A 27,874-nucleotide genomic window follows, 5' to 3' on the forward strand; every position below is an offset into this window, starting at 1 on the left:
TCTCTAATGTTTCGTCATCAATTAATAAAGGCACGTCAAACTGACACAGTAAGTAAGGAGAAGCATCGTTTTTGCTGCATTCTAAATTATGTTTATATTCGGAGTTCCTATCGTTATTTTGCATTCTAAGACTCGCGAAGTCGGAGCACGACGGAAATGGATACCGCAAAAGCGCTATACAACGCCCACCCCCTGTGCCGAGCCTTTGATTGCTGAGCCTTTGATTACCGGAGAACACTTTATACCATGTAACACATCCATTTCCGATTATCCTTGGTTGGAGAATTCGCTGACACTTCCGACAGCAGCGCAATATTCTATATCACGCAATAAGCCGCTTGCAAGCACGCATATTTCGCCCTGCGGTCTCGCGAGCTGCGCGCTATGGATTACGTGTGCGCCATCATTTCGTTCGCTATATGCAAGGTGTTGTTGTATAGCTAAAGTTAGAGTCACTAAATAAGCTACGCTTCAAGCTAATAAGCTACGCTATATATAAGCTACAATCAATAAGCTATAAACTATCAATAAGCTATCAATAAACATCAATATCTATCTATCTATCAATAAGCTAATCAATAAACTATCAATAAGCTACGCTACGCTGAAGCGTAGCTTATTTAGTGACTCTAGCTAAAGTCGCCCGAGGAACGAGGTATCGGCTGCATGTTGTACATATCGTTTTCTTTGTTGTCCTCGTTTTTATTATTGTTTCGTAGGTTGTTTTCCTATGGCGTTGTACGACTCATAATTAGAGCCTGAAGTTTTCGGGAAATATTTTTTCCTACATTCGGGGGATAAAAATCGGGTAAATAAACGTGTGCACTAAATTCGTGCAAATTCGGGCGAAAAAACATCCAGTACTCTAAATTCGGGGAGAAATCGGGCTCAGTTATTCAACTAACTGTAGCGCGGTTGGGTATAAACGGTGATGTAACTACATTTTTCTGCCAAACAAGTAAGTTAGTGCACTCCAACAGACATTCCAGTGAGGGCAATTTGCCGGGTAAAAATCGGGGTTTTACCCTAAAGAGGCAACCTTCAATTCGGGGCGCAAATTCGGGGAAGAATCGGGTAAAACCCTAAACCTTCAGGCCCTTCTCATAATACAGCTTGACCGGGGTGTTTGAGCCTGCATAATGCCAGTCTTGTATTTGCACTTATACAGGTTATATTATGGAGCTATCTAAACAACCTCGGTGAATCACTACAGTAACTACGGCGCTGTGCCCAGCTTGCCTCACTCCAGCTACGATCCTCCATATCCTCGAGGATTGTGACCGGTACACTTGTGAACGCCGGGTGTTACGACGCCAACCTGAGCTCCTTGACCATAGACCATTCAGGGGGGGGGGGGGGGGGGGAATATGTTTATTAGACGAAAAGGAAAAAAAAACCGGGGAAAGGTCAGCCAAACGGGACGTCGGCTTGCTATTCCAGAAATAAGAAATAATAATAAATAAATAAAAAGAAAAGATAAGAATTAAAGAAAGAAAGAAATAGGAAGGAATAAGAAATAAATAAAGAAAATGAAGAAATAAGAAATAAAGAAAAAGAAAAAGTAGGAAAAAAACGAAAAACTAACAGATGATGAAAGAAGGATGAGGTAGATTAAAGACAAAGATGACAAAAAAAGATGACTAACAAACGGTGAAAGAATGATGAGATGAATCACAGAAGATGACTTTAAAAAGAAAGCATGAGGTTAATGCGTTGCGGGTGAGAGTGGGGCACAGAAGAAGAATGAGATTTCACGACTGAGTTCACAGGCTGTTCATCAGACCTGAATCTCTCAAGAAAGTCAGAACTGCTTTGGTTAGACCATTCAGCTGTCCAAAGTACTTGGCCCATGGAGCTCCCCTGCGCATCAGTGGCGGGCTCTTCGCTCTCCCTTTTTGCTTTCATGCAAGCCACTGGACTCCTCGAAGAGTTCTAAACAGAACTCCGACCTGTCGTAGCTTCACTCTCGCCATAATTCATCCTCTCGTATTAACCACTGTGAAGTGGGGTAGGGTCCTGTGGCTACCACGGGGAAACATCCCATGTCTTCCTCACTTCTTCTTCATTTATTGTTGGTGGTGTTGTCGGTGAACCACAGTGTTATTCCTAGAATTTTTGTCTCTTTCTGGGTGGGGGTAGGGTGGGGACACCCGTTTTTAGGGGTGCGTGACACCCATATTCCCTGCTTTTCTGGCTACTGACCCCAAGGCCGCTTGTTCGAACCCGGCCGATGGTTCCAGCGACTTGGTGGTGTGATGCAACGTGCCTTCAGGTGGGCAAAATTATCAGAATTATCGGACAATACGTGTGATGGTGATGGTGGTGGTGATGAAAGGGCTCGCCGTTGTCGCCCTCACACAGAGGTGGGCAACGTCACGACTGACGCCCTGGGGGAATGTGCGTCCTGGGCCGACTTCTAAGGGAACTGTGCCGACATATGCCTGAAAGAGTCTGAAAACACAGGAAAAAAAACCCAGACAGCACCGTGATTCGAACTCGGGTACCTCTAAAAACTGAACTTCACCACATAGCACGGCGAAGTCCAACCATTGCACAAAATGGTACCTTTACCACTCCCGATTTGTGGGAAGCGCGTGGCGTACGCCCCCTGTTTTTAACCAATCAGGGGAGCAGAAAGATGTCATTCGGGATTGCAACGGGCTACAAGCGTGCTATTGTGGTGAAGTTCTGTTAGTCTGTAGACCGACCCCCGTGGCAAATTGTCATCATTATTAAAGCCTCAGCAAGTAAACACCGACGAAATTTGCTGCACAAAAGCGAAACAATAATTAAGCTAATTTTAACGACATTATTGTTCAGCGAGGCAACGCAATTCTTGAGCACGACTGATAATTTGGTCTGAGGCGGAAAACCTCTTATATTTCCTGCTGTTTTGTCACATCCCGTGCGATAAGAAAGACGCGACACAGGATGGAAGGATTGTCTCTTTTTCTCCCGGGCGACATACAATAAGGGAGTGCTTCCTTTAGCAGTGGAATCATTCTTTTGGGTCTCATTGTTAATGACGGAGTTCATTTTTTTTTTTTTAAAGGCGCTCAAACCTTTGGGCGAGGCACAATTTTTTTTTTATACTCTGGCTGGTCCCATTTAAAATTCTTAGCGCTTTTAAATATCAAAGAACCTTTCACTTGTGATGCATGAAAGGAAACTACGTAGTGTTGCCTCGAGAAAGAAAAGGGCTATCTATGTTTTTTTTTTTATCTGTCTATCTCTTTGCTATCTATTTTTTCACTGTTCCGTTGCCGTACGTATCGCGGAGCCCAATGTTGTGTATATCAGTGATAAGACCCTTATCTTATGTATGCTGTAGAAGGCGTGTCTTTCCTGACATGTTGCATAAATTGAGTTTTTGTAGTACCTTTCGTTTCGAGCCGTTTTCCATGTAGCACCCCAAGCAGCACAACCCAAGCAGCACAATGCACTGAAAGTCGAGTGCAATAGGGGTGGACGGTATGTGTCTTATCAATGTTCTTTAGTTTCACAAGTCTGTTCAAGGCCTTCCACCTACCCGTCCACCCCTATTGCACTCGACTTTCGGTACATTGTGCCGCTTGGGAATGTACTAAAAGTCGAGTGCAATAGGGGTGGACGGTATGTGTCTTATCAACGTTCTTTACCTTCACGAATCTGTTCAAGGCCTTCCACCTACCCGTCCACCCCTATTGCACTCGACTTTCAGTGCATTGTGCTGCTTGGGACGATGTCATTTACCAGAGATGGGAAAGTTGCTCGACGAAAGGAACTCGTTACCAGTTAAGTTACTGCGCAAAAAATAGAGGTAATGAAGTTACCAACGAAATTACAGGTAATGAAAATGAAGTTCCTTGACTACTTTGGAAAAGTTACGAGTTCCTTTCAACGTCTTGACCTTTCTATAATTAATTCAGATTTTGATATCACAATGGGCGGTGCAATACGTTTTATAATAGTTTCGATATACTATACGAAAACTATACCAATATTTGATATGACGAAAGAAGCCTTCCTTTATGTGCTTCTTTAGGGAGGGATTTGATTATTTTGATCTCGTAATAAGGCGTTTGAACTGAGCACAAAGCAGGCATTGAAAGTTTTAGTCGTTCTACACCGTGCCCTCTGTCAATATACGTAAATACACTGCTCGTCGCTATAATGAGTGTCACATGAGCCTCCTAATGTACGGCCGAAACAGAATTTGTAGCGTTCACCGCGTCACCAACCACACTCTTAAAAATGAACTTCACCGCATAGCACGCTGCTAACCAACCATCATCTCGAATGATATCGTTATCTGCCCTGATTTGTTGAAAACGGGGGGCGTACGCCTTTTTTGTGACTTGTGCTGTTCATAATTGTCACAAAAAAGGCGTACGCCTCCAGTTTTCAACAAATCAGGGCAGATAACGGTATCATTCGAGATGATGGTTGGCTAGCAGCATGCTATGCATTGAAGTTCATTTTTAAGAGTGCAGGGAGTCAGACGCGCCGTGCACGTGGCTGTCGTCTCACTACAGGGAGGGAGGACGCAGCACGCGATGTCTTTAGACGAGAATCGAACGAAAGGAACTTCTCAAAGTTACTTTGACAAAGTTGCCTAACAAAAGAACCAATTCGCCAAGAAGTTACTGGAGCACAAAAGCAAGAGTTAAATTAATCGAGAGAAAAAAAAAAGGTTTAGTTACAGTAACGAGTTACCACTAACTCTAACTTACACTAACTTCACACCTTCACAAAACGAATTCGCATTACAGAACTGAACCTTTTTTTTTTTTTTTTTTTCGATTGCATCCACATGCGCAACCATGACCTCCTCTAGGAGAAGTCTGAGTATCAGGAAAGCAACAATATAGTTCCCATCCGTCCCCAGTGATGATAAGCCTTAGTGCCGATAAGCCCTTTTGATGAAATGCCTCGCTCCGTTCAACAACGTGCTGCCAGTCTAGGCAAACAGTCCGCTCGTGTACTCAGCGCCCCCCCGCGCTCGCGTTCAACAAGGGCGTCTCGTAAGGTAATGGAGCGGACGACATTCGAGTAGTGCTTCAAAGAGGAGCCTCTGAGGATGTCGGGAGTTAACGCGCCATAGTGACAGCGAAGGAGGGGGAGGGGGTGGATAGGGATTCTCTGGGGAATATTAACGCCTGTGTCGGGTTTACGTAATCGCTGTATCTTGAGGGAAGAAGTTTCTGACATTTTCCTCTTTTGTTGTTGTTCGGCCTATTATATAGTAAGAGCCAACGCATTTTTATGTATAGTGGGCGGGAGACATTCCAGTTCATCAGCGCCGGAGAAGATAACCTTTGAAGCATAAATCACGTATACAAACTAGCCCACCCCCCTTTTTTTCCCCCAACCCTGTCAGACTCTAGCTATTCTTTGCGGTGGTTCTCATGTGCACTATTGTCTAACTCTGGCTCTGGCTATAATCAGACATGTAGAAGATACTCGAAAAACGTATTTGAAATAAGATACTAAATACTGCGATGGTATAAAATAATTAAAATACAGTCTAACTACTCAGAAAACTTATGTACTTAGAGTAGAGTAGTAAATACTTCAAAAAGTATTTAAGATACATTCAAAATGCTAGAGTCAGAATTCAACGCAAATATTTAGGTTGTGAAATTAGACGTATAGGCTTTATTCGCTCTTAATCACAACTGCATTTCGAAGTTGGCGTCGGTCGTCCGTCCTCGTTTCCTCTGAAAAACGTTTCCTGCAACGCTGAACAGGCGTTCCACTGGTGCACTTGATGGTACGGCCGCATTGTACTTTAGGAAGCGTTCACACAGGCAGTTCACACATATGCCCAAAAAGGATTTAAAAAAAATTGGAGTATGGAGTAGTAAATACAAAAAAAAACGGTATTTTAAATAGAGTACACAATACCTTTCTGTAAAAGTACTGAGTAAGATATTTAAATATACCAACAAAAGTATTTAAGATACAGTATTTGGAGTACGATACTCCAAATACCTACATGTCTGCTAATAATATGCCTCTCGAAATATCCGCGCACGTCTTCTGCCATTTGCCCATTGACAATAATAACCTGTCGGTCTTAATCGATCGTTGCTGTCTCTATTAATATTGTTGTAAGCTCATTTTGTGTGTACGGCACAATCACCCTTGACGATCAACGCTCGCTAAAAGGTTTTCGAGAACATAAAAGCCTTTTAGCGAATGCGTTTCGTCCATTATAGGATACGAGCAGATACGCTTTCAGAGCAGGCTGCGTATGCGCAGAATTGGTTGTACACGAAGGCTTTTATTTCTTCGTGTTTCCTCCGAGCAGCAGCACACGAACAAAAAGAAGAGCGGCGCAGAAGCTCTTGAAATACCGTATTTACGTGTTTATTTATTTGGAGAAAGAGAGAGATATATGTTTCACAAGCGAGGCAGATTGCCAAGCGGCTTCTCCAGTCAAACGAACCGTTCTGGCTTAATTTTGTTTACGAAGGAGAAGCTATCTATATCTTCATTTTGCATCGTTTATTGACTTCCTTTTTTTGGCACCAGAGGCGGCAGACACTGCATAATGGAATTTAGCGAAGGTCGCGGGAAGTTTTTGTTCGTCTTTCGGCCTTCATTCGACTTTAAAACGCTCTTTTGTCTTACGTTAGTGGTGTTTAGGATGCCACGATGAAATTGTAGCGCGGTAGGGTGTTAAAATAGTTTCTTTTGTGTCTAGCAGAGTGTCGAACCGGAAAGTTTGTCGGTTGCCGTAGCACTGATACGTGCAGTAAAAACGACGATAAACTTTGTTTCTCTTTTCGCTATTTATTTATAGTGTTGTGGGCTATTTACAGTTTCGAAAGTGAGCATAATGGCACGTATGTAACAGAAAGAAGGTGGATCCGGCTCGCCACGAACAGAGACCTCGTGGTTTGCAAGCGAGCGCAGCAAAATAACGCGAGTGCACTCTTAAAACAGAACTTCACCACATAGCACGCTCATAGCCAACCATAATTCCGAATGATATCATTCTGTATATTGATTTGTTGAAAATGGGAGGAGGCGCCTAACATGGGACAGGTTATCTTGTCCCAGATAGGCGCCTCCCCCCTGTTTTGAACAAATCAGGACACAGAATGATATTATTCGGAATGATGGTTGGCTAGGAGCGTGCTATGTGGTGAAGTTCTGTGTCAACGGTGTGGCGGGTGCAAGTTCTCAGTGTGGATTCGGGTCCGGGTCTCATCACTTCTCTTGCCCCCGCCCCCTGTTTTTTATTTTTATTTTTCTATAGTCGTGACGATGCCCACTCGTGTGCGACCAACAACGGCAAGCTATACTTCGAAGACACCCCATCCGCCACCCCCACCCCCGGTCCGGAAAACGCTCGTCCCACCCTCACTTGCGTGCCTGGGACTGCTAAATGTGCTGCTGTGCATCACAGACAGCGTAATCATAAGCAAGCCGTAAAAGTCAGCTCAGCTCCCGTTTTTCTTTTTTCTTTCCTTCCTTTGTTTCGATTCCCCCTTTTTTCTTTTTCCTTCCTTTCTTTTTTCGTTTTCCCCCTTCCCCCTTTTTCTTTTTTTTTCGGTATAGCAAGCCGTCTCTTTGCCTTGCTAACCTTTCCTTTCTTTTTCTCTTAATAAACATATCCCCACCCCCCTCAGCTCCGAGTGACATTGAAAAATAGCGAAGGTCGACGGAGCCTAGATACACAATTTTTCAGTGTGGCTGAACCGTTATTTAAACCGGTAACCTAATTTTTCGTCAATCTGTTCAGTTCCGGTTCAGCCGAAAAATAACGGTTATTTACGGTTTCTGGTTCGCTTTCCGGTCCGGTTCGACACTGTTGTTGTCTAACGATATTGGTGATGATGGGTGGCATTTAAGCTTACGAGCACTTCCCCTTCGGTATTAAAGAAGAAGTTAAAACGCACTTCATATTTTTGTTGCTGTTTCGGCGATTTGCAAGAGAAAGCTAAAAAACAATGATCGTAGATGGCACGCAGCGCGCGCGAGGGAGTTCTTTGACCCGCGCGCCCTCCAGAAAACCCTCAACTCCTTCAGAAAGCCCGTTAGAGGATGAGTGAGTTCAGTGTGACGCTGCTTATGCGTACAGTGAACCCTCGTTAATATGACCCCCGGTAATCTGACATACGCGCTTTACGACCATACTCCTGGGGAACAATTAAGTGAAACCCCTGCAAACACTCCCGTTAATATGACAATTCTGCATTATGACAAATTTTTTCGGGAATGACCATGGTCATAATAACGAGAGTTCACTGTATATCAGGCGTCAATTTTCTACGCGTCTTGTATAATGTGGGGACAAATGTCACAACCCCCCCCCCCCTTTAGGAATTTAATCCGACACTCTCTCAATGTCTACCTCTGGCTCTCGACGGACCTGTCGTCGCTGTGTGCGATATCATTGCTGGCAAGTTGCTCTTTTGTGATTCTACCATTGTGGTGGGAGGCTCTAAAAACGGACGCCCCAAGGTCTCGTTTGGAGACAAACCTCTAAAAATAATTGCGCGGAATCTGCACTCTGTGTGTTCCTGTCATCCGGCTCGTGGCGTCGTCGCATGCGTGTGTCACGTGATAAGGCCTCCTAACTTTCTGTTTCATCAGACGGGTCTCTGTGTTGTTAACATTGCAATGTCGCCAGCAGGGACTACTGCTGTGCAGCCCAGTAGAAGTCAGTTCGAACGAAGTATCGGATCCTGACATGAGCCTTCGCTCTTCCTGTCGCCGTATCGCTGGATATTCCTTCGAATTCTTTCTGAACACAGGGAGGTAGTTGGTTCGAACCCTACCACGGGCTTTCCCCGGGTCCAGACACGGACGTCGGCAAGGGTTCTGGAGGTCGGTCCAGCACGTATACTAACCCCCCTGACTCTTACCCATTCCTGCTTTCCTCTCGACGCAGCTACGTCTGCACACGAAAAAGTGTGAGAGTGAGGGAGACAGATTGACAGGTTTGATTGAGCGGGAGAGACCGGTAGAATGAGCATGAGAGACCGGTAGACTGAGCGGGAGAGACCGGTAGACTGAGCGGGAGTGACCGGTAGACTGAGCGTGAGTGACCGGTAGACTGAGCGTGAGTGACCGGTAGACTGAGCGGGAGAGACCGGTAGACTGAGCGGGAGAGACCGGTAGAATGAGTGGGAGTGACCGGTAGACTGAGCGTGAGTGACCGGTAGACTGAGCGTGAGTGACCGGTAGACTGAGCGGGAGTGACCGGTAGAATGAGCGGGAGTGACCGGTAGAATGAGTGGGAGTGACCGGTAGACTGAGCGTGAGTGACCGGTAGACTGAGCGGGAGAGACCGGTAGACTGAGCGGGAGTCACCGGTAGAATGAGCGGAGAATGGGACGGAGACGACAGACAAAATGAGAGAGAGGAGGGGAGGGAGAGAGAGGGAAACTGTGCTGGTCCTCACGCGTCTATTTCCAATTTTCATCGCTTTGTTGACAAAGTCAGTTTGCGGCCCCGACGCAAAGTTTGTCCCTCCCGTAATCGTGGAAGCGAGACGCAAATATTTAGAGACCCGCCATTACTAATTCAATTAGTCGTTCAAATAGAACGTCCCGCCTCACTTCTAAATTCAATAACCGTCTCGTTATGCGGGAAGCGTTTTTACTTTTTTCTAGCGTTGAATATTGATGTGTCTAAAATACTTATTAACCGACATTAAATGACTTTTCCTGCGCTTATTAACTGCAATATACTCGACCAAAATCATTTATCGAGGCGTCAAAGCTTTACTGCTTGCACGGACAGTTTTTTCTTCAGCGAACTCACACGCCATAACTAATGAAAACACGAAGCGCAAAACTAATCAAAAGATCAATCCTAGTGCTTAATTAATCGATCACTGTCCTCGAAAGAGTGACCTGTGTTCCACAATATGAGGTAAGGAACCTTCAAATATTCGGGGAATGCTTTTAAAAATCGAAACCGAGAGTATCAACGAAAATGAGAATAAAGTTAGAAAGAAAGAAAGTCACTGAAAAGGTTAGCCAGCTGTAGGACTCGAACCCACAGCTCCTGGATTACTGGTCCAGGGCTCTTACCAGTTGAGTTAAGATTCCTTTATTTTCTTTTTTTTTTTTCACACAACTTTTTATTTAGCCATGTAGCCACAAACACAAACCACAATTCAATAGAGAATACACATGTAAGAATGAGTGTTGATAGTGTCCATTGTACAGATGAAGATCAATTATCTACAGCTATATACAAGTCCCTTTAGAGGCTTAAAAAAAGTAGAGATGAACTACACATATATAGATATACGTAGATTCCTTTCTTAGACACTTGAGGCCTTGTATATGTATTTGTCCTTTCTTATTTGTGTTCTAGCCTCAGAACATCAATTTCCCATAAAATAAAATTAGGTATCGAAGAAGGTCACCAAATTATTCTTTCGATAAATTCCGAACGAAAATAAAACTGAAATTTGACACAAAATAAACGTCGAAAAAAAACGAAACATACCGTAACACTTCCTTCAGTCTCTCCTATACAGCTGAGTATGCCAATGTGTGAAGGTCGAGAGCCTGGATTAACTCTCGTCCGCTTTTATTTTTAAGCTGTCCAATCGGCGAACGTAAATTTTTGATGACGACCAGGTGACTCCGGAAGGGCGTGGACTTCCGCTGTGTACGCTGCTCGTGGGGCTGACCTTTTGTATCGTCCCCGTCGTGTTTTGTCCCCGGGGCATCTCAGCTGACGGCTCAATGTGTTGTTGTGACGCGAGCGGATATGCTCTTCAAAGCCCTTTCCTGGACAACTCTGCCAACCTTCTTAAGAGGTGAATGCATCTCTTCTATGTGTCTCACGTACTTTACTTCGGATTTTGAGTATGCAGTGTGACCTTTCTTCTTTCTTTTTTTCTGTATGTTCTTTCTACGTTCGCTAGTAACGCGAACGATGTCAACGGAAAGCGTTACAGGATATGTGAGACGTGTCCTTGAACGATCCAGAGCGTGTCCGTATAACGTGAAACCTTGAGTTGGATGTGACGTTTCTTTGTAGGCTGCCTGCTGTCGGCTATCAAAACATTATAGCTCTTCTAATCTCTCTAATCTCTCCCGATTTCTCTTTCTGTCTCTGGTGTAACGTCTGGCTAGTCTAGCGGTTGGAAGTGAAAGCGTCAAGCATCGTATGAAGTGACCGGCATATGGCGCTGAAATTGATGAAACCTACTATTCTTAAACCCGGGGGTTATACGGCCGAAAAGCCTTGCGAGTGTGGCCGCGACTCCTGTAAAGCTGGCTTCGTGGCATGCAGAGTGTTTAGGTGGCGAAACTGCCTTTAGAAACCCGGTTGGTGGAGAGCAGAGTTCGACGTATCCTACACTCTTAGAAATGAACTTCACCGCATAGCACGCTCCGTGCCAATCATAATCTCGAGTGATACCGTTATCTGCCCGGATTTGTTGAAAACGGGAGGCGCACGCCTTTTTTTGTGACAATTACGAACTGCATAAGTGTCACAAAAAAGGCGTACGGCTCCTGTTATCAACAAATCAGGGCAGATAACGATATCATTCGAGATTATGGTTGGCTAGGAGCGTGCTATGCGGTGAAGTCCATTTTTAAGAGTGTATGCGGCGATAAGAGAATGTGTACTCCGGTATCTTGTTGTTGAAAATCGAAAACTGAATGAAAACCGTAGCGGCGTTTGTCGTCGCAGTTGCCTTGCGACGAGAAACAGCCAATTATTACTAATTATTACCCCCGATTTTGGACGAAATAAAAATTGATTTCTTTTTCTTTTTTTTTTTTTTTTCAGCCTACCGTTAGGTTCGGTTAATTTACTCCGGCCCGACTCCGTGCTGAGAATAATCTTTCCCAGCTCATTTAGCAGTCATCACGGAGGAGGCAGCTGCTCATCTTTCATGCAACTGTGTCGTAATGAGTTTCATTAATCTGCGCCGGCCATTTGTGATTGTTCCCGCTCATGAGGTTATATTGCTCCTAAATTACGGGGCCTTCGTTCATGTGTTGGCACTCACATTACTTAATTAATTAATTAATGGGGTTTGAACTAATATTGGATTAATTAGTTAATCCAGTATTCGTTGTAAAGAACGCGCACTGTGCATAAAAATTCTCGTGCTTTCGCCTGCGCATAGTAGGTGACACATTTGAATGGAAAATCCGCTTTTGAATGTCGACACGCGTGTAGGCTTTATTAAAATTTAATGGAATTTAATCGCGTGCTTACGGTTACCGTTAGATGTCGCCGTCCTCAGAGTCGTGGCATGATGACGCGGCAGTCATAATTATACTCGCGTGTAGGTGCAGCCTCAATGACTGTTGAAAGATGGAAGTTTCTTTGTGACTGCTCTCGTTTTCAAGAAGGTGCTTGTTCGCGTGAAGGTACGATTATTTACACGAATATTGTCGGAGCACCGTCAGCTGAAACACGCTGACCTGCCACATCATGATACATCTGTACCTTTCATTATATTTGGCGTAATTCACTTTGTTACTAACAGTAACCCGTAATAGATAAGTAATATGAACGTAAAATAATAATCCCTAATAAACCAGAAATGTCCCGAACTCTTTAGGACGACTGCTTCAGCACCCGTAAATCTAGCGATATCTAGAGGATGGCATAACAGGTACTGTCGAAAAAAAACAAAAATGAGCGTTGAAAATATTTTGGCTGCGTGCCAACTGATTCACCGAGTTTGTGCTGAGTTTTCATTAGAGTAGAGTCGAATTCCGCGGTGGGGTGTGTCACCCACTTCACCTACACTCTTAGAAATGAACTTCACCGCATAGCACGCTCCTAGCCAACCATCACCTCGAATGATATCGTTATCTTCCCTGATTTGTTGAAAACGGAAGGCGTACGCCTTTTCTGTGACAATTATGAACTGCATAAGTGTCACAGAAAAGGCGTACGCCTCCCGTTTCCAACAAATCAGGGCAGATAACGATATCATTCGAGGTGATGGTTGGCTAGTTGCGTGCTATGCGGTGAAGTTCATTTTTAAGAGTGTACACTCTTAGAAATGAACTTCACCGCATAGCACGCTCCCAGCCAACCATAATCTCGAGTGATACCGTTATCTGCTCGGATTGGTTGAAAACGGGAGGCGTGCACCTTTTTTTGTGACAATTATGAACTGCATAAGTGTCACAAAAAAACCATACGCCCCCCTGTTTTCAGCAAATCAGGGAAGATAACGATATCATTCGAGATGATGGTTTGCTAGGAGCGTGCTATGCGGTGAAGTTCATTTCTAAGAGTGTAACTACAGCCGTGCATATATAAGTGGTATATGTTCTTGTATGAAAGATGTGGAATATATTTATAAGTCTCGTTTAGGAGGTTCTAACAACTTCGCGTTGGGTGTGTGTGGGCAGCTGGGAAAGTTCCCGAATAAGCGGCCATTAGAGTGGGACGAACACTTCTGCGCCCTTTTCGTGAGTTGCTGCTGCTCGGAGAACCTACACGTAAAAAAAGAAAAAAAAAAGAAAAAGAAAAAAGAAGTACGAAAGACGTAGACACGCCTTGTAAGCGTGCTACACTTTATATAAGGAAACACGTAAAATTTCCTGTAAGTGCTTAAGCGTGGTGTTGATTAAAGAGAGTGATGGTGGTGGTGGTAGGCCCGGCTGGAGTTCCCGGCCTTCAAGGACCGGACACGGCGACGAATGTCCCTGCCCGTGGGACGGTACCTGGACAACCGACGATCCAGCGCCGTCTCCACCTGCTCGTCATGTAAGTCTACAAAGTGGAAACGATAAAATGTCTGTAGACGATGAAAGAGGATATCGAAATCGGTACTGTTAGCGAAAGCGTGTCATCAAACCCCTTTACGACAACGGCGGGCAATAACCGCGTCGGGGTCTAATCGGGGTCTAATCGGGGATCGCAGTCGGAGGATCTAATACCCCTCTTGCCACACGGGCACGAAAAATGACATTAAGTCATTAAGTGCGTGATGAGTTATGTCGTTCTACCCCATTTTCGCGAAGCGCACTCCGACCAAGCGAACGCCACTCTCACTATACAGTGCTTGCTTATACACGGCTTAAGTATAAGTGTCAGTAAGCGATGATGTCAGTTACGATAGATATAAGAATATAACCTGCGGCAAAATTTTTGGGCGTGCGCCACAATACCTTCCTGATAACGTTTTTTTTTTTTTCTTTGATTTAGAAACACTTCCTGCAAATCTTCTTTCAACATTAAACAAATTAGCTTCAAACATGAGCCACAACAACAATGGCCGCCGCCGGATCGCCGGGACTCTGAAGTTTTCACAGGCTGTTAACGAGAGTAATGACATGCTTTCTTTTCTTTCTTCCTTTTTTTTTTTTTCAGAATGTCACAACTAAAATCAACTAAACATGCTGTTCAAAACACTTTTTTACAAATATTGTAGTTGTCGGGGTCCCTGCTTTTTTCGCAATATTTTAACCTGTGCCTCAAAGCCTGCCGTCGAGGCTACGCACATTACACGCTGTCATTTTTTCTGCCCGTGTGGCAGTCAGAAGATAGAATATACCCCAAATTACTTGAAAGAAGGCCCTCCCGCACGCAGCATTGTTGCCGGCTGCCGCAACTACCTTTTCAGTGGCCTTTTGAGAACGCACGTGTATGAGAGTAGGTGAAGACGCAAATGGAAATATGGACGTGTAAAGTGCGCTATGGAATGTCATTACAAAAAAAAAATATATATATATATATATATATGTCGATGTAGAACCTCACCTCGGCGCTCTAAAATATTAATCCGGTTCTTGTTTTCTGCTCACGTCTTCGGGCCTTTTGTCGAGAGCTGCTCCGAAAGCTGTAAATGAGTTTGGCAAACTCCGCTCTTTTTGTATCTCAGTTTCCTCCTCTGTAGAACCTTATCGCTACAGCCTACATTGACTTCACTCTCCGTTTCTCTTTAGGGCTTTAAATGTGTCCGTCTGACATGGGTACAAAACACATTCGCACAAAATCGATTACCGATTACGAAGCGCGATGTTGAGTGAGGAAACACTTGCGCCAAATACATCTCGCAATCCTGTGTCAGTGTGTGTGGTTGAAAGTGGTGGCACTCTGCAAATGCGTAACATCAAGCTATGGGTGGATCCTATAAATCGATTTTACGGGAAAGTGTCGAATGACAACGTTATAATATGTTTAACAAAAGGCGAATATTCACATTGTCTCGCATCAGTCTCGGGCTGCATAACGCCCGGTTTTGCCGTTATTTCTCTTCATAAGGAAAACAAAACTCAACGAGTAATACAGTGTTTCTGAAAACCGTGTCTGGATTTAAAAAAATGTATATAGTTATAATTCCGTTAATACTGCAGCTGAACCATTAAAGAAGAAAAGGCGTCTTGCATCTGCGGGCCAACAGAGTGACGTCACGAATCAACTTCCGGTCTCGGCTTCTGGTTTTCTCTATGGTCGTTCTAGGCTTAGTTTTCGAATTTGCACATGCTGATAGAGAATGGCATAGATGCAGGCTAGCTGGCCGACAATCTTCATGGAATGGATGGAATGACGTCGAAACTTACATCCCCGTTCTTTTTTTATTTTTCTTTATTTTTTTTATCACATCACATGGAATGACAAACTCCGTGACACACTCGGGCTTTTCATATCATGGAGTTTGCACGCGCTTGTCTCGTGCCGCGTCAAAAGCGGCGCTGCCAAACTGTCGCGCGCGCTAAGCTTTCCGATCAGTCCTCTGTCAACAAACACCAACAAAGCCAAACGCAAGGACGAACCCATCAACCGTCGATGTGCACGCGCTTTTCGCTCTCGTTACTTTTTCGCCCGTAAGTCCTTGAGAAGATCCCATTCGCTATATACAGTCAAACTCCTTTACAACGAAGCTCAGGGGACAGCAAAAAAAAAAAAAAAAAAAATTCGCAGTAAAGGTATTTTCGTTAAAAAGAATGTCCATTATTGGACCTATAGGCTCCAGCGGGACCGCAAAAAAAATTCGCTGTAGTGGTATTTTCGTTAAAAAGGTGTTCGCTATAAAGGAGTTTGACTGTAGTTTAGAGCAGGAAGAGTTCTCGTATAGTTTCGCCAAATAAAGCGAGCGCTTCCAAATCAACCCTCTTCTTCTCGAGATTCCACAATTTCGGAATTTCTCAACTCCCGCGACTTTCCGCGTCGCCTTCATTCATATTCACTACTATTCCCACAGCGCATTTAAAACTTGAGAGACGCTTCGTTTTTTCCTTCCGAAAGTCGCTAAACGGTCCCAGCTTTCAACGAACACCGACAATCTGCAATTTCACTCCGCATCAATCACCCTCCACTTAGCGTCAAAACAGTTTAAGAAAATTTATTCAATGTTACCCCGTTCTCTCTCTTCTACGCGAGAATATGATTAGACTCAGAGAACGGCCTTGGAAGAAATATATGGGATTTGACAGCGATAGAAATAAAGCTGCATATATCCAATCAGCAGTCGAGGACTGCTTCAAACCTTCTCAATTGCGTGCAAATTAAAATTAATGCGTGACGTTAAACACAGACGTCTCTCATCCTATACCGGTAATGCTTTCCCGCCATGATTCTGTGCGCGCGTCTCTGGGAAGAATTGATTTGAACTTCGTTGAGTGACGTGTAGGCGGTCCTTGCCCTGGACGTTCTAATGCATTTTTAATATGCGCCCGGGAGCGGTGCTTTTTGCCTGACGTTCCTAACGTCATTGGGCTCAGTGACTCTTTATATGATCCTGGCCAATTGAAGCGTGCGGACAAACTTTTTTTTTAAATATATCCACGCGAGTAATTTAACTTTTCTCCATTGAGTGCGGCGACCACACACCGGAGCAGCTTTGATTAAATTATGGAACACTGCGCCGGACCAACGTGAGGCTCTCTGAATGGTTGCGTCGCTATTGACTCGAATCAATGACGACAAGATGGTCGCGGGAATATTCGTATGTGCATTGAGGTTGGTAGCGAGGCATAAAAGTAGGGTCGAATGGCCAGAGTATCCCCCTCCCCACAACTTCTTTTATGACGGATCAATTTTTGCTTTCTTTTACGTCTACGAAAGTGTCTTGTAGTTCAAAAGTCCATGTCGCGTCATGTGCCACCTAGAATCATGCGGTCAAGAGCATTTGTTCTTATTAGGTTTTTGCTACCTCCTAATGAGAATGTCATGTACTCCAAGTTTAATTATGTAAATATTTGCGAACTGAACTCAGAAATTTGCCAAGTAAAGGTCACTTTTTTACCCCACCAATATGAAGAGCGTGCCGAATTCACTGAAATTCATGATCATTCACAGTGATATTCACGAGCTATCCCATCGGAAAAAAATAGCCGAATATCATGCTTTTCGGAGCACCGGACCATAGCGCGCGATGACTTCTTTTATTACATATCAGTTTTGCTTTATTTTATGTCTACGAAAGTGTCTTGTAGTTCAAAAGTCCATGTCGCGTCATGTGCATGGTAAGAACAAAACAGAAAGAACACCTCCTCCCTTCTAGACAGTCTTGGGTAAGTTACTGCTAAAAAGTAACTGAGTTACAGTTATAGTTACTTTCTTGGTTAAGTAACTAAGTTACAGTTATAGTTACTTTCGTGGTCAAGTAACTAGTTACAGTTACAGTGACCGAGAGAAAGTAACTTAGTTACATTACAGTTACTTTTTATAAATACCACCATGAGACCATAAGAGGGTGATACAATCGTTAAAAACATACATTTATTTACATTTACTTAAGTGAGATCAAAGTATTATTGCACTTAACCAGAAGTTGTACAAGTAAATATGTGGCTCTCCCACAGGGAAAACATGTGTACGTACGTAAACAATGGTCGACATTCGAGTAACTAGTTACATTTTGCAGTTACATTCACAGAAATAGTAACTAGTTACAGTTAAAAGTTACTTTTCTGGAAATGTAACTAGTTACTGTAACTAGTTAACCCCAAAAGTAACTAGTTACAGTTACAAGTTAAAAGTAACTTAGTTACTACCCAAGACTGCTTCTAGACAATAACAACCTTCAATACGTGTACATTCCTTCTCTATCCGGCGGCGGCCATTGAGCGGATGTAGTCTTCCCTCCCGAAGACAATTGATATGCCCCCCCGCCATATCAGACGGCGGTTGACTTCGGGGGCCTCATCAAGATCTTCGCATCAGCACCGCCAGATGGCAATCCAGAACAAGCAAAACACATGTACACAGCGGTGGTGCTGCAGCTATTTTGAGTGTGTCCCAATCGCGGGGCTAAAATACCGCGCACGGTTTTAATAGACGTCAGGTCGTGGACCGTATGATCGCGTGGTGAAGGCCTGGTGAACGGTGTTTTTGTGCGCATCAAGTGGGTGAAGTGAGAGATGGCAGCAGTGGTGGATGGTATGGAACACGATAGTCCACCGTCCGCACCGCAGCGAAGAAAGGACTGGTGCAGGTCCTTCACCAAGAGGTCTTTCGCAAAGTCTGGTGAGTGTCACGCGCGTACAAGGTACCATTAAGTGAGGGTATTCCGAGGTATATGCTGAAGGTTGTTATCGGTGCTGCACGTCTGAAAACACTATCCGATAGTGCTTCGATAGGGTTTCGGAATCCGGCCAAGCTCCGCGCACGGAAAGGTAACTATAGAACGGAGAAAGGCGATTGGAGGGAATCGCCGAGTCCTAACATTCCTGGAAAGTATAACAGCTAACAGCGGTATTGAATGTACCAGTTGAGCAAGTCGTTTGTTGTATATACATGGTTTTCTATTCGTACTATTGGGGACGGATACTATTGACTATAGGTACAGTTGTTGATTACGAATCAGCGGCATGGACACAGCATCCGTTTGCTGGTAGTAGCACCGTGTCACGCTGAATAGTGATTATCCTGTGGTTTATCCGTTCGTGGATATTCTCCCAGACTACGAATAGTGCCTGACCACGCCGGGACTAACATCTCAGCTTTTATATATGTTTATATGTAATCAAATTTTTTATGCATAATGTAAAAACCCCGAGACTATAGGGAACACGAAGGGACAGACACAACACGAAGTCGACGAAGTCGTCGAGACTTCGTGTTGTGTCTGTCCCTTCGTGTTCCCTAGTCTCGGGTTTTTTACATTATGCATTATCTTCAAGAGCTCGCTTGCTTCCTAGCCATTTTTTCATTGTCAAATTTTTGAGTCCAGCTTAGGGGTGGAGTTTGAAGAGCGTGCCTTCAAAAGTCCCTATTACCTCGCCTCGTATAGTACTCCGTAATAAACCCGACTAATAAAAATCAAAACTCACGATAATTCGAAAATGCCGCGTTTCCTGCGTGCCCACGTTCATGTCTTTATCAGCATCGGGTTTCTCCACCAGCGCGCCTGCGTATACATTCCATTTAATCGTTTCCAGTCCTTAGCAGTAGCACGACCGAGTGGATACGGCATTCGTTCGTTGGTGATAGCTCTCAAATCATGCTATATAGAGACTGGAAGGCGGTGGGATTGAATCCCGTCAGCGGCTGCGTGTCCTCTCAGGTTTTCGCTTGGGATTTTCGGTCGGACTTTCCGCAGCACACTTCCCCATGAGGCCCAGAAACTCTGTTTCCCACTCCCCACTGCTGCCCTCTCTCCATCTGCGTCCACAACTCATGGCCACAGCTGCTTCGCCCCCCCCCCCCCCCCCCCGAATACGGGAAACGCATTTAACCCAAAAAAAAATCAGACCGTACACGGTATATGTATACAACAAAATCCAGTAGAAATCGTCCGAGAAACGTGACGAATACACAACCGCGGTTGCATCTAGTGGAAGCATTAGAGGATGAAGGCTGAGTATATAGTTGGTACAGCTATATAGCGAACGTTGCTATGGTAACTCGGTACACCGTGGTTGGGTCTCCCGCGGGAATCCAGAACTTGGAGTCGTAGTGCTCTATTCTCAATTGCTCCGGTATGCCTCGTTGTTGCTTCTGGAAAAAATAAAATAAAAAATAAAAGACTGAGCGGAAGGCTGCGTATAAATAATCATCACACGTTGTACCGTTCGAGAGATCTCCCGGAACTTTGGAGCTTTATTTCCTCTGTTACATCTACGCTTCCAAGTTGCTCATCCAGACGCCAGCGAAAATGGATGAACAGAAAGGTATTTCCGGTTGAGCGACCAACCAGACATTCGTCCTTATCTTATATTATGCAGGCTCACTCGAAAAGTACTGTGTAGCACGACTTCCATCGCTTTATCCCTTTGACTATATTTTTTATTGACTAGGTGGTTCCGCCGAGCAGCTACCATAACCGATAAGAGCTGTGCTGCGAAAACCATAAGACATCGTTGAAGCCCCTTTCATTGTTATCTGACGGGCAACACGATTTTCACCCATTCGGTTACTTTCGATTCTCCGTTAGGCCCTCTGGTGTGTAGAACGCAAAGGCTTCTTTATTCGTGGCGTGACGGAGGTCGTTCGGATAAGGATCAATATTGGGGGGGGGTATTTCAACACGACAGAAAATGTAGCTGGAAATCAAATTTTCTCCAACTTGTAGTCGTTTCGGTATCGGCATATTGTACGCGCACGGCGTTTCTTAGAAAGTGGGCAACTTTTTCGAAACAATAAGTGAATACAGATGCGCCTTGGTGGAATACAGGAAGACTTGAAGGAGTTTCCCAAACGTGGAAGGAATGCTTCATTGTAGCCAACGCCACCTACTAGATACAGAAGGCGCCTGCTTATTGCCTTCTCTCCCTCCTTCGCTACGTGGAGATATAAAGTCAGAATTCGTCTGCTACTGCGATTCGCCGTTTTGCGAAGTCAAGAACTCTCAAATGACTGCGGCTAACTTGGAACCTGCAGCAGCCGAATATGTAGACACAAATGCAACACGCTTTCCAGAAAATCAGTTTGGAGAAAGATATAGGACCGTTATGCGCTTTATTTTCAAGCTTTATCCCATTTAGTACGCGGGGACATTCAATCATTACTCGCAGACGACGGTGGTTCGTCTTCGTGGCCACGACGGCTGAAAGCACGTTTGTGAGTGGCTACGGCCGTTGAAAACATAGTCCTGATTGGCTGACACTTAGTTGTTACGTCACGTCGACGAGTAAGCAGGCTTTGCCTACCTATAGGTGGTGTTGCCGAACTATATTACGGAATAGCAAACGTAGCTGCAGCGCCGCACCATTATTATCCTCTGGATAACAGCGTCCCCGTTACGAAAACAATGTACTCTGAAAACGAAAGTAAGCTTTCCTACCGGTCGTAACGCTTGGTGACATTTTCTGCTGTAGGTATCTCAACAGAGGGATGACACCGAACCACGAAAATAGTGTTAGTATTGGGGGGGGGGGGATATATTAATTAGACGAAAAGGAAAAAAAAACGGGGGAAAGGTTAGCCAAATGAGACGTCGGCTTGCTATTCCAGAAATAAATAAATAAAATTAATAAATAACAAATCAATAAAAAGAAAAAAAGTATTACAGAAAGAAAGAAATAGGAAGGGATAAGAAAGGAATAAAGAAAATTAAGAAATAGGAAATAAATAAAAATAAAGAATTAGGAAATAAAGGATAAACTAACAAATGTTGAAAGAAGGATGAGCTAGTATATGGCACTACTCGACGGGGTATGCTCCACCTCCGCTTCCCCACCGCCACTGTCCTGGTTACAAAATGGAGTATTCACTTATTAAATGTCGAGTGTCTTATATGAGGGTATCACATAGCGAAGCGGTATAGTGGAAGAGAAACAGTAGAGTAGATAGAACATTACTGGTAGCGTTTTCGGTTTAAATCGAAAAACACCGAATACAGACGGACGTTCCAGGACATGACACCGATAAATTGCTGCTTCACATGCTGAGCATGTTGTTGATGCAGATCAGAAAACCATACAGACATATAGCGATGGTTGTGGAAAATGTCCGTTTACTTTTTCGTTATAGCCGTAAAACGCCACCCGACAGCGAACAACGCCATGTTGAATGAGCGTCATGCGGAAGTTACATTGTGATTTCTATTCGCCGATTACTGTCGGGCAAACCATGTACACGCCAGGAAAAACGTCGAAAAACGCCGATTTCGTGAAAAATCAACGAACGTCGAAAAACGTACGACGAATCCGCCCAAAAAATAAAAACCGAAAAAACGCGGAACCCTAAATATTAGATATTGGTTTGGAAATAGAAAGTGGAGATATGTCAGTCCCGATAGTGGTCGGCGCTGGCTACTCCTGATACGCGTAGTCTGGACAGAAGCCTCCCCATAAAATGAAATATCCTTACCAGGAAATGTCGCCATTTTAGAAAGACGCTCACGTCTTACAGAATTGGGAATCTTCCGAAATGTGCGCAATGTGACAAAGTGAATGCTCGACGGATTCGTGTGCACGAAGTGACGTCCGTTTACGTGCTGCTCGTCGTAATACCGCTTTCACTCCATGCCGGCGCATTTGCATCGACAGTTTGCGTGACGTATGTCATCGGCAGGCGAAAGAGGTGATGGACGTGGACGGGTGCGCATTGAAAAAGGCCGGATTCGCGTAACTGCGTCGCATTGTAATAGGAGGAACAGAATAGGATGACGACCGTGCAATTCCGCGCATCTCGTATGGCTCATTGTCTACGAGGGGCGGTTTTGGCGCCATTCTGCGTGCCATGAAAGCGTGCAGTTATAGAAGGCATGTTGGTCATTTGGAGAAAACATGTGCCTCCATCTCGGCGTCTGGGTTCACTTCGTTGTCTCGGTGTTAGTCGGGAAATAAGATGGGGCTCTCGCGGAGGAGTACAGGGTGTGTGCAGGAAAACGTGACCCGCATTTAGGCACATAGCTTGTTGCCTACCTAACTAACGAACTTCCGGTGGCGCACGATGGCGCATTTATGCGTGCGAAATCTGTAGAAAAATTGTGGAAGCCATACCCAGCTTAAAAAATAAACGGAACAACGAAAACTTCGGCTTCCGTGCATCAGAATAGGGCAGCATGGTGGACAACAGGGTGTATGTGAAAGGGCAACACGGTGCACGTAGGAGAGTTGTGTTCAAGTACCGCTAGGGGAGCTATCGGTGCATAAATCGAAACAATGTCCCACATGGATGCTCATCGGCAGTACCCCTAGCGGTGCCTGCACATAACTCTCATTAGACCGAAATGCACTACCATGCACTATCATGACCGCCCTATTCTAATGCATGGAAGCCCATGTTTTCGCGCTCTGTTTATTTTTTTACACTGAGTATGGCTTCCACGATTTTTTTGTAGCTTTCGCACGCATAAATACGCCGTCGTGCGCCACTGGAAGTTCCTCGGCTAAGTAGACAACGAGTTACATGTAAAAATGCGGGTCATGTTTTTCTGCACACACCCTGTATATCGCTTTTCCTGCTTGAAACGGGGCAATGAAGACAACAACAACGATAATAATAACAATAAATAATACTTTATTGAATAAGGTGACTGCAAACAGCAGTGCACAGAGTCACGGCTTGCTCAGTCGCGGCTCTTCGTATCTGAGTGTTTATGTACGTTCATGCTTTTGCTTGTTTTTGCTTTTTCACTCACTCACTCATTCACAGCTTAAAGTAACAGAGGCCCTCCTGTCTAACATGAATGAAATAAGCCAACATGACCTAACACACAATTAAAAAGGCGTCTGGATACGTCACGTGCGCAACCGACGAGCTGTATACAGTGAACCCTCGTTAATATGACACCCGATAATCTGACATACGCGCTTTACGACCATACTCCTGGGGAACAATGCAGTGGAACCTCTGCAAATCACCCCAGTTAATATGACAATTCCGCATTATGACCAAAATTTTCGGGAACGGCCATGGTCATAATAACGAGGGTTCACTGTAGTATCATCCACATAAAACAGGGACATATTTCGGACGATGCAAGTCGGTGCGTGAAACTTCAACAAACTGATTACAGATGTCGTATCCAAAATGTTACGGATACATCCGCAGGACGTCTCAAAGTATACCACTTGCGTGGTCGACGGAACGAAGCATCTATCTCTTCGTTGGTGGTCGTGCTAAAGAGGTGGCAGGATGGATCCCCACCACAGATTGCGCTCTTCGAGGTTTTCCTTGCGTCCGACAGGCTTTCCAGACAGATGTGTACACAGTTTGTCAGGAAGCCGACCCAGGACGCGCTCTAATTGCCCTTTCTTCCTCCTTTCCATCACGTCTGCACGTGGCTTGATGCGACGGCTGCATCGCGCATGCATACGCGACGTTTTAAAAGATGATTCTCAAACTTCCTCGCACGCGTAAACCAACAATAGACCTCTCCCTGTTTGTAAACAAATGACGTCATAGTGTTTGACAGCGCCACCAGTCTGGTAGAGTTGAACTACGCTCGAAGCTAGGGGCGAGCAAGGTCGCGCCCGAAAGCCACGGTCTTGAGGGGATTACGATGGTCCCTGAAAGGGATGCGACCTTCGGTCCTACTTTCCTTTCAATAGGAGGCATCGAACAAGCGCCCATTCGTGGAACCCAGCCCTCACCTTCCGATTTCTTTCGGTTTCAGTCTGTCTACCAACGTCATGATGACGTTTCTCGGGTAGAGGTCTGTTGCGAAGGCATTTTGAGGCGATGGTGGTGATCATCGCACTCAATTAAATAAAAAAATAATTTGGGGAGTAATTATAGTCCTCATTAATTATAGTAATCATAGTCCGTAATTAAGTTCGTATTAATTAGTAATTATAGTCCTTATAGTAATTATTGGGGAGTAATTATAGTAAGTATAGTAACTATAGAGTTTCTAGTCCCCCCCCCCTAGCTTTACTCCCCTATTTTGCATGGTCCCCTGACCTGCTCCTTTTTGCTTAATCTGGAAGAAAATAAAGATACGGGAATGTGCATGCCCCCCATGTGAGCCCGGAGTAGTTATCGTGGTCTTCGTATTGATTATACCGTCATATTCCTTATCGCTCGCGCAAATGGCGACCGTCTCCGGCGTGTAACGGAGTTATCTTTGCGCGGAATTGCCTCGCGTTTACGTCGCCATAGCACCGGCGCATATAGTCCATCACGTTTAGAGGTATAGACCTTGCGATCCATACGAATGTGTGTGCGATGCAGTGCAAAGGCAGTTCCCCCAGCTATGACTCTCCTATCATCACGCTCTTTCAGTTCCACGTATGCAGAAATGCGTATGGATGACTGCTTTCGCTGAATGGGTACGTGCGAGTCTGTGCCAGACGGAGGCTAAAAATAGGCGCTCTCTGAGCATCAACTCGGGGGGAGGTTGAAGTTGGCAACGGTGAGAACATTAATATCCCCTGCTGCCATTCGGAGCCGAAGAACCGTTGCAATCCACCTTTAACCGCGCGATCATGGAGGAAAGAAGAAAAAGGAGGCACCCCAACGACTCTTCGACAGGAGAGAGAAGCGTGGGGCAAGTGACCTGAGGATAGGAGATGAGCTGTAGCCTCTTTGGAGCCATGCGGGGGTCACGTTACCTGAATAGCCCAATGAGGTCGCTTTGCACACGCCACTTTGGGCGCAGTTCGGCGTGTTACCACCACACTTTCACCACACCACAATATCAATTCAACACCAGCTTGCTTGCCTGCTCCTGCTATGTTCATCGAACCACCACACCTCTCCAAGTAATTTGAAACTATGCGTTGGGGGCTCCCACAGAGACGTATGTAACCGGAAAGCGAGCGGTGACGTCACTGGAGTGCCCCCCAAATCTCGGCTTCATTTCTCAGAGCAGTAGGGCTCCTCCTCTCTTTCCTTCCTCTATGCGCTTCCCTCATTGCTGGTGGCGATGCGGGGAATGAAATAATGAGCTATTGGTAGCAAAATTGCTTGTTGCCGCTTTGTGAAAGTTTAATGGTATACCGGGCACTTTCTGCGCTCTTAATTTCGATAGTGCTGTGACATAAATACAAATTTAATTACGCCTAATTATTCGTCATCAAATCAGATATTATGAAACTTCCTTCTGTACAGGGCTACAAAAGTACGAGTTCCTTGAAACTAGATATGCGGCACTCTCGAACATGAAGCACAGAGGATAAGCTGAACATGCCAACCTTCTTTCCATTCGAAAAAAAAAAAGAGGAAGCATCTGGTCTTCAGTGATCGAAGGTATACAGATAGGACTCCCTTCTATGGAGTAGATGTGAACGTGAAAAAAAAATAAAAATTAAAATCACTGGACGATTACGATAGTCGGTGATGCGAAATTTGAACGCAGCCGTTGTGGTTGAGCTATGCACATTTTTTTTTATTTTTCCACACATAGTACTTTCTTCAGCTAGCACTCCTATCCCAGTAGCGCCCTCCTCCTCCACTTTCCTCATCGCCCCTTCTTCGCTTTCGCCGTGCCCTCCCTCTTCGCTTTCCTCCTCGCGCCCTCTACACTCTCGCCGTACGCTCCCCCGCTGGCTTTCCTCCTTCGCCTCTCTCCTCGTTCGCTCTGCCGGTTACAACGTCGACGCCGCTCAACATAGGAACGTGCGCTGAAGAGATGCGCTTAAAAAAAAAAAAATATTCCAATGCAGTCCATCTCGATCAAAGAAAAAAAGCCGCGCAGATACGTGAACGGTTTTGGTGTCAGCATTGTGATTGAAGAGCCTCGCAGTCGCGACGACACGTACAATACTAGTAAAAAAAGAAAAAAAAAAAAGAACGTATAGTAGCGACCTCTGTGTCGGCCTTCCCGATAAATGACGTCAGTGACGTCAACGTCGGGGACTGCGATTATAGTCTCGCGTGGCCCGGCGTCCTCTTCTGTGCGAGGATTTTCTCCGCCTCCATAAATAAGGTGGATGGCTATACTCGCTGTCCGCGAAAGCTGGCACGAGATAAATGACTGCCTCTCATATACGCTCCCCGAAACAGATAAAGGTGGGGGAAGAGAGGGGAAAGAAAATCGCCTTTTCCACTCTCGATCCTCTACATTCAGGGCATTTGTTCACTGGGTAATATTATACTGCCCCGTTGTCTCTTTCCAGTTTCCAGTCTTTTAATCCATTCATTAAATGACTCCTAACTTTTGTTTTAAAGCTGTAGCTTTATAGGGCCCACCAACGTCGGCACCGACAGCCATATAGGTACAGCTCCCGTCAAAGTTAATTGTAACATTGAAAAAAAATGTGGTCTCGTTCCCGATTTCGATTACAGCAACCCCTCGGGGCCGTGAGGAAATCGTAATTTGGCAAAATTATTCTGTTAGTTCAACGCCAGGGTTTTTTTTTTTTTTTTTTTTTTTCAGTGTTGTTATTAGCTTTGACGGGAGCTGTACGTCCCTAACAGTTGTGAAGAGAGAAGAGAAAGTATAGAGCTAAATAAAATGGAAGAACAACGTTTTTTTATCCGTGTTAGCACCGCGAAGCAACTCTGGCTATGAGCGGCGTACAGATGTGGGCAGATGGAGAGAGGACAGCGGGAAGGAGTGGGGGGACTGGAGTGGATTAGTATGCGTCCTGGGCCGACTTCAGGGGGAACTGTATACCGACATTCGTGTGGAAAGTCTTCGGAAAACCGGGGGAAGACCTCAGACAGCACAACCGGTGGTAGGATTCGAACCCACCACCTCCCCAGTCTTCAGCAAGACCTTGGTTACCACCAGGAACGAGCGGGACGCGTCGAGCCGCTCGGCCATGCAGCTGGTACAACTTTCTTTCATGGTGATTGGCGATTTTCATCGCTACAGGGGCGATACCAAGATGGAAGATGATCCGATCAAGCTCCCTCATTAAAATTCATTTGACAGAATGCCCAGAGATGCAGCCCTTTCTTTTCTTTTTTTTCTCGGAGTTCCTCTGAACTCCTCCCAGAAAAGTCCCCCTTCTCGTAAATCAATGAAATCTTGTAAGAAACGTTATGGTGGCAGTTAGAGTTTCAATTTCTTCAATAAATGCCGTTCGAGGTGCCGGTGAACTGAAATAACTATAGCTAACAGCTATAGCGAACAAAAAGTACTTTTTGACCGTGT

At 44.9% G+C, this 27,874-nt stretch overlaps 1 protein-coding gene across 7 annotated transcripts in view; it reads left to right on the forward strand.

The window, feature by feature from the left end:
- The window catches only part of LOC135398902 (adenosylhomocysteinase-like 1), a 133,803-nt gene that overhangs the window by 93,684 nt on the left and 12,245 nt on the right, over nucleotides 1-27,874 (forward strand). The window contains exon 2 of one of the 7 annotated variants that reach the window (XM_064630453.1): nucleotides 13,590-13,701. The exons of 5 other annotated variants lie outside the window; for them this stretch is intronic. In XM_064630453.1, the coding sequence (XP_064486523.1) occupies nucleotides 13,590-13,701 (112 nt within the window). Of the gene's footprint in view, nucleotides 1-13,589; nucleotides 13,702-18,172; nucleotides 18,409-27,874 lie in introns of those variants that run through there. One more of the 7 variants, XM_064630454.1, reaches the window with a different exon arrangement.

The sequence above is a fragment of the Ornithodoros turicata genome, chromosome 6, assembly GCF_037126465.1.
Source record: "Ornithodoros turicata isolate Travis chromosome 6, ASM3712646v1, whole genome shotgun sequence".
Classification (NCBI taxonomy): Eukaryota; Metazoa; Arthropoda; class Arachnida; order Ixodida; family Argasidae; genus Ornithodoros; species Ornithodoros turicata.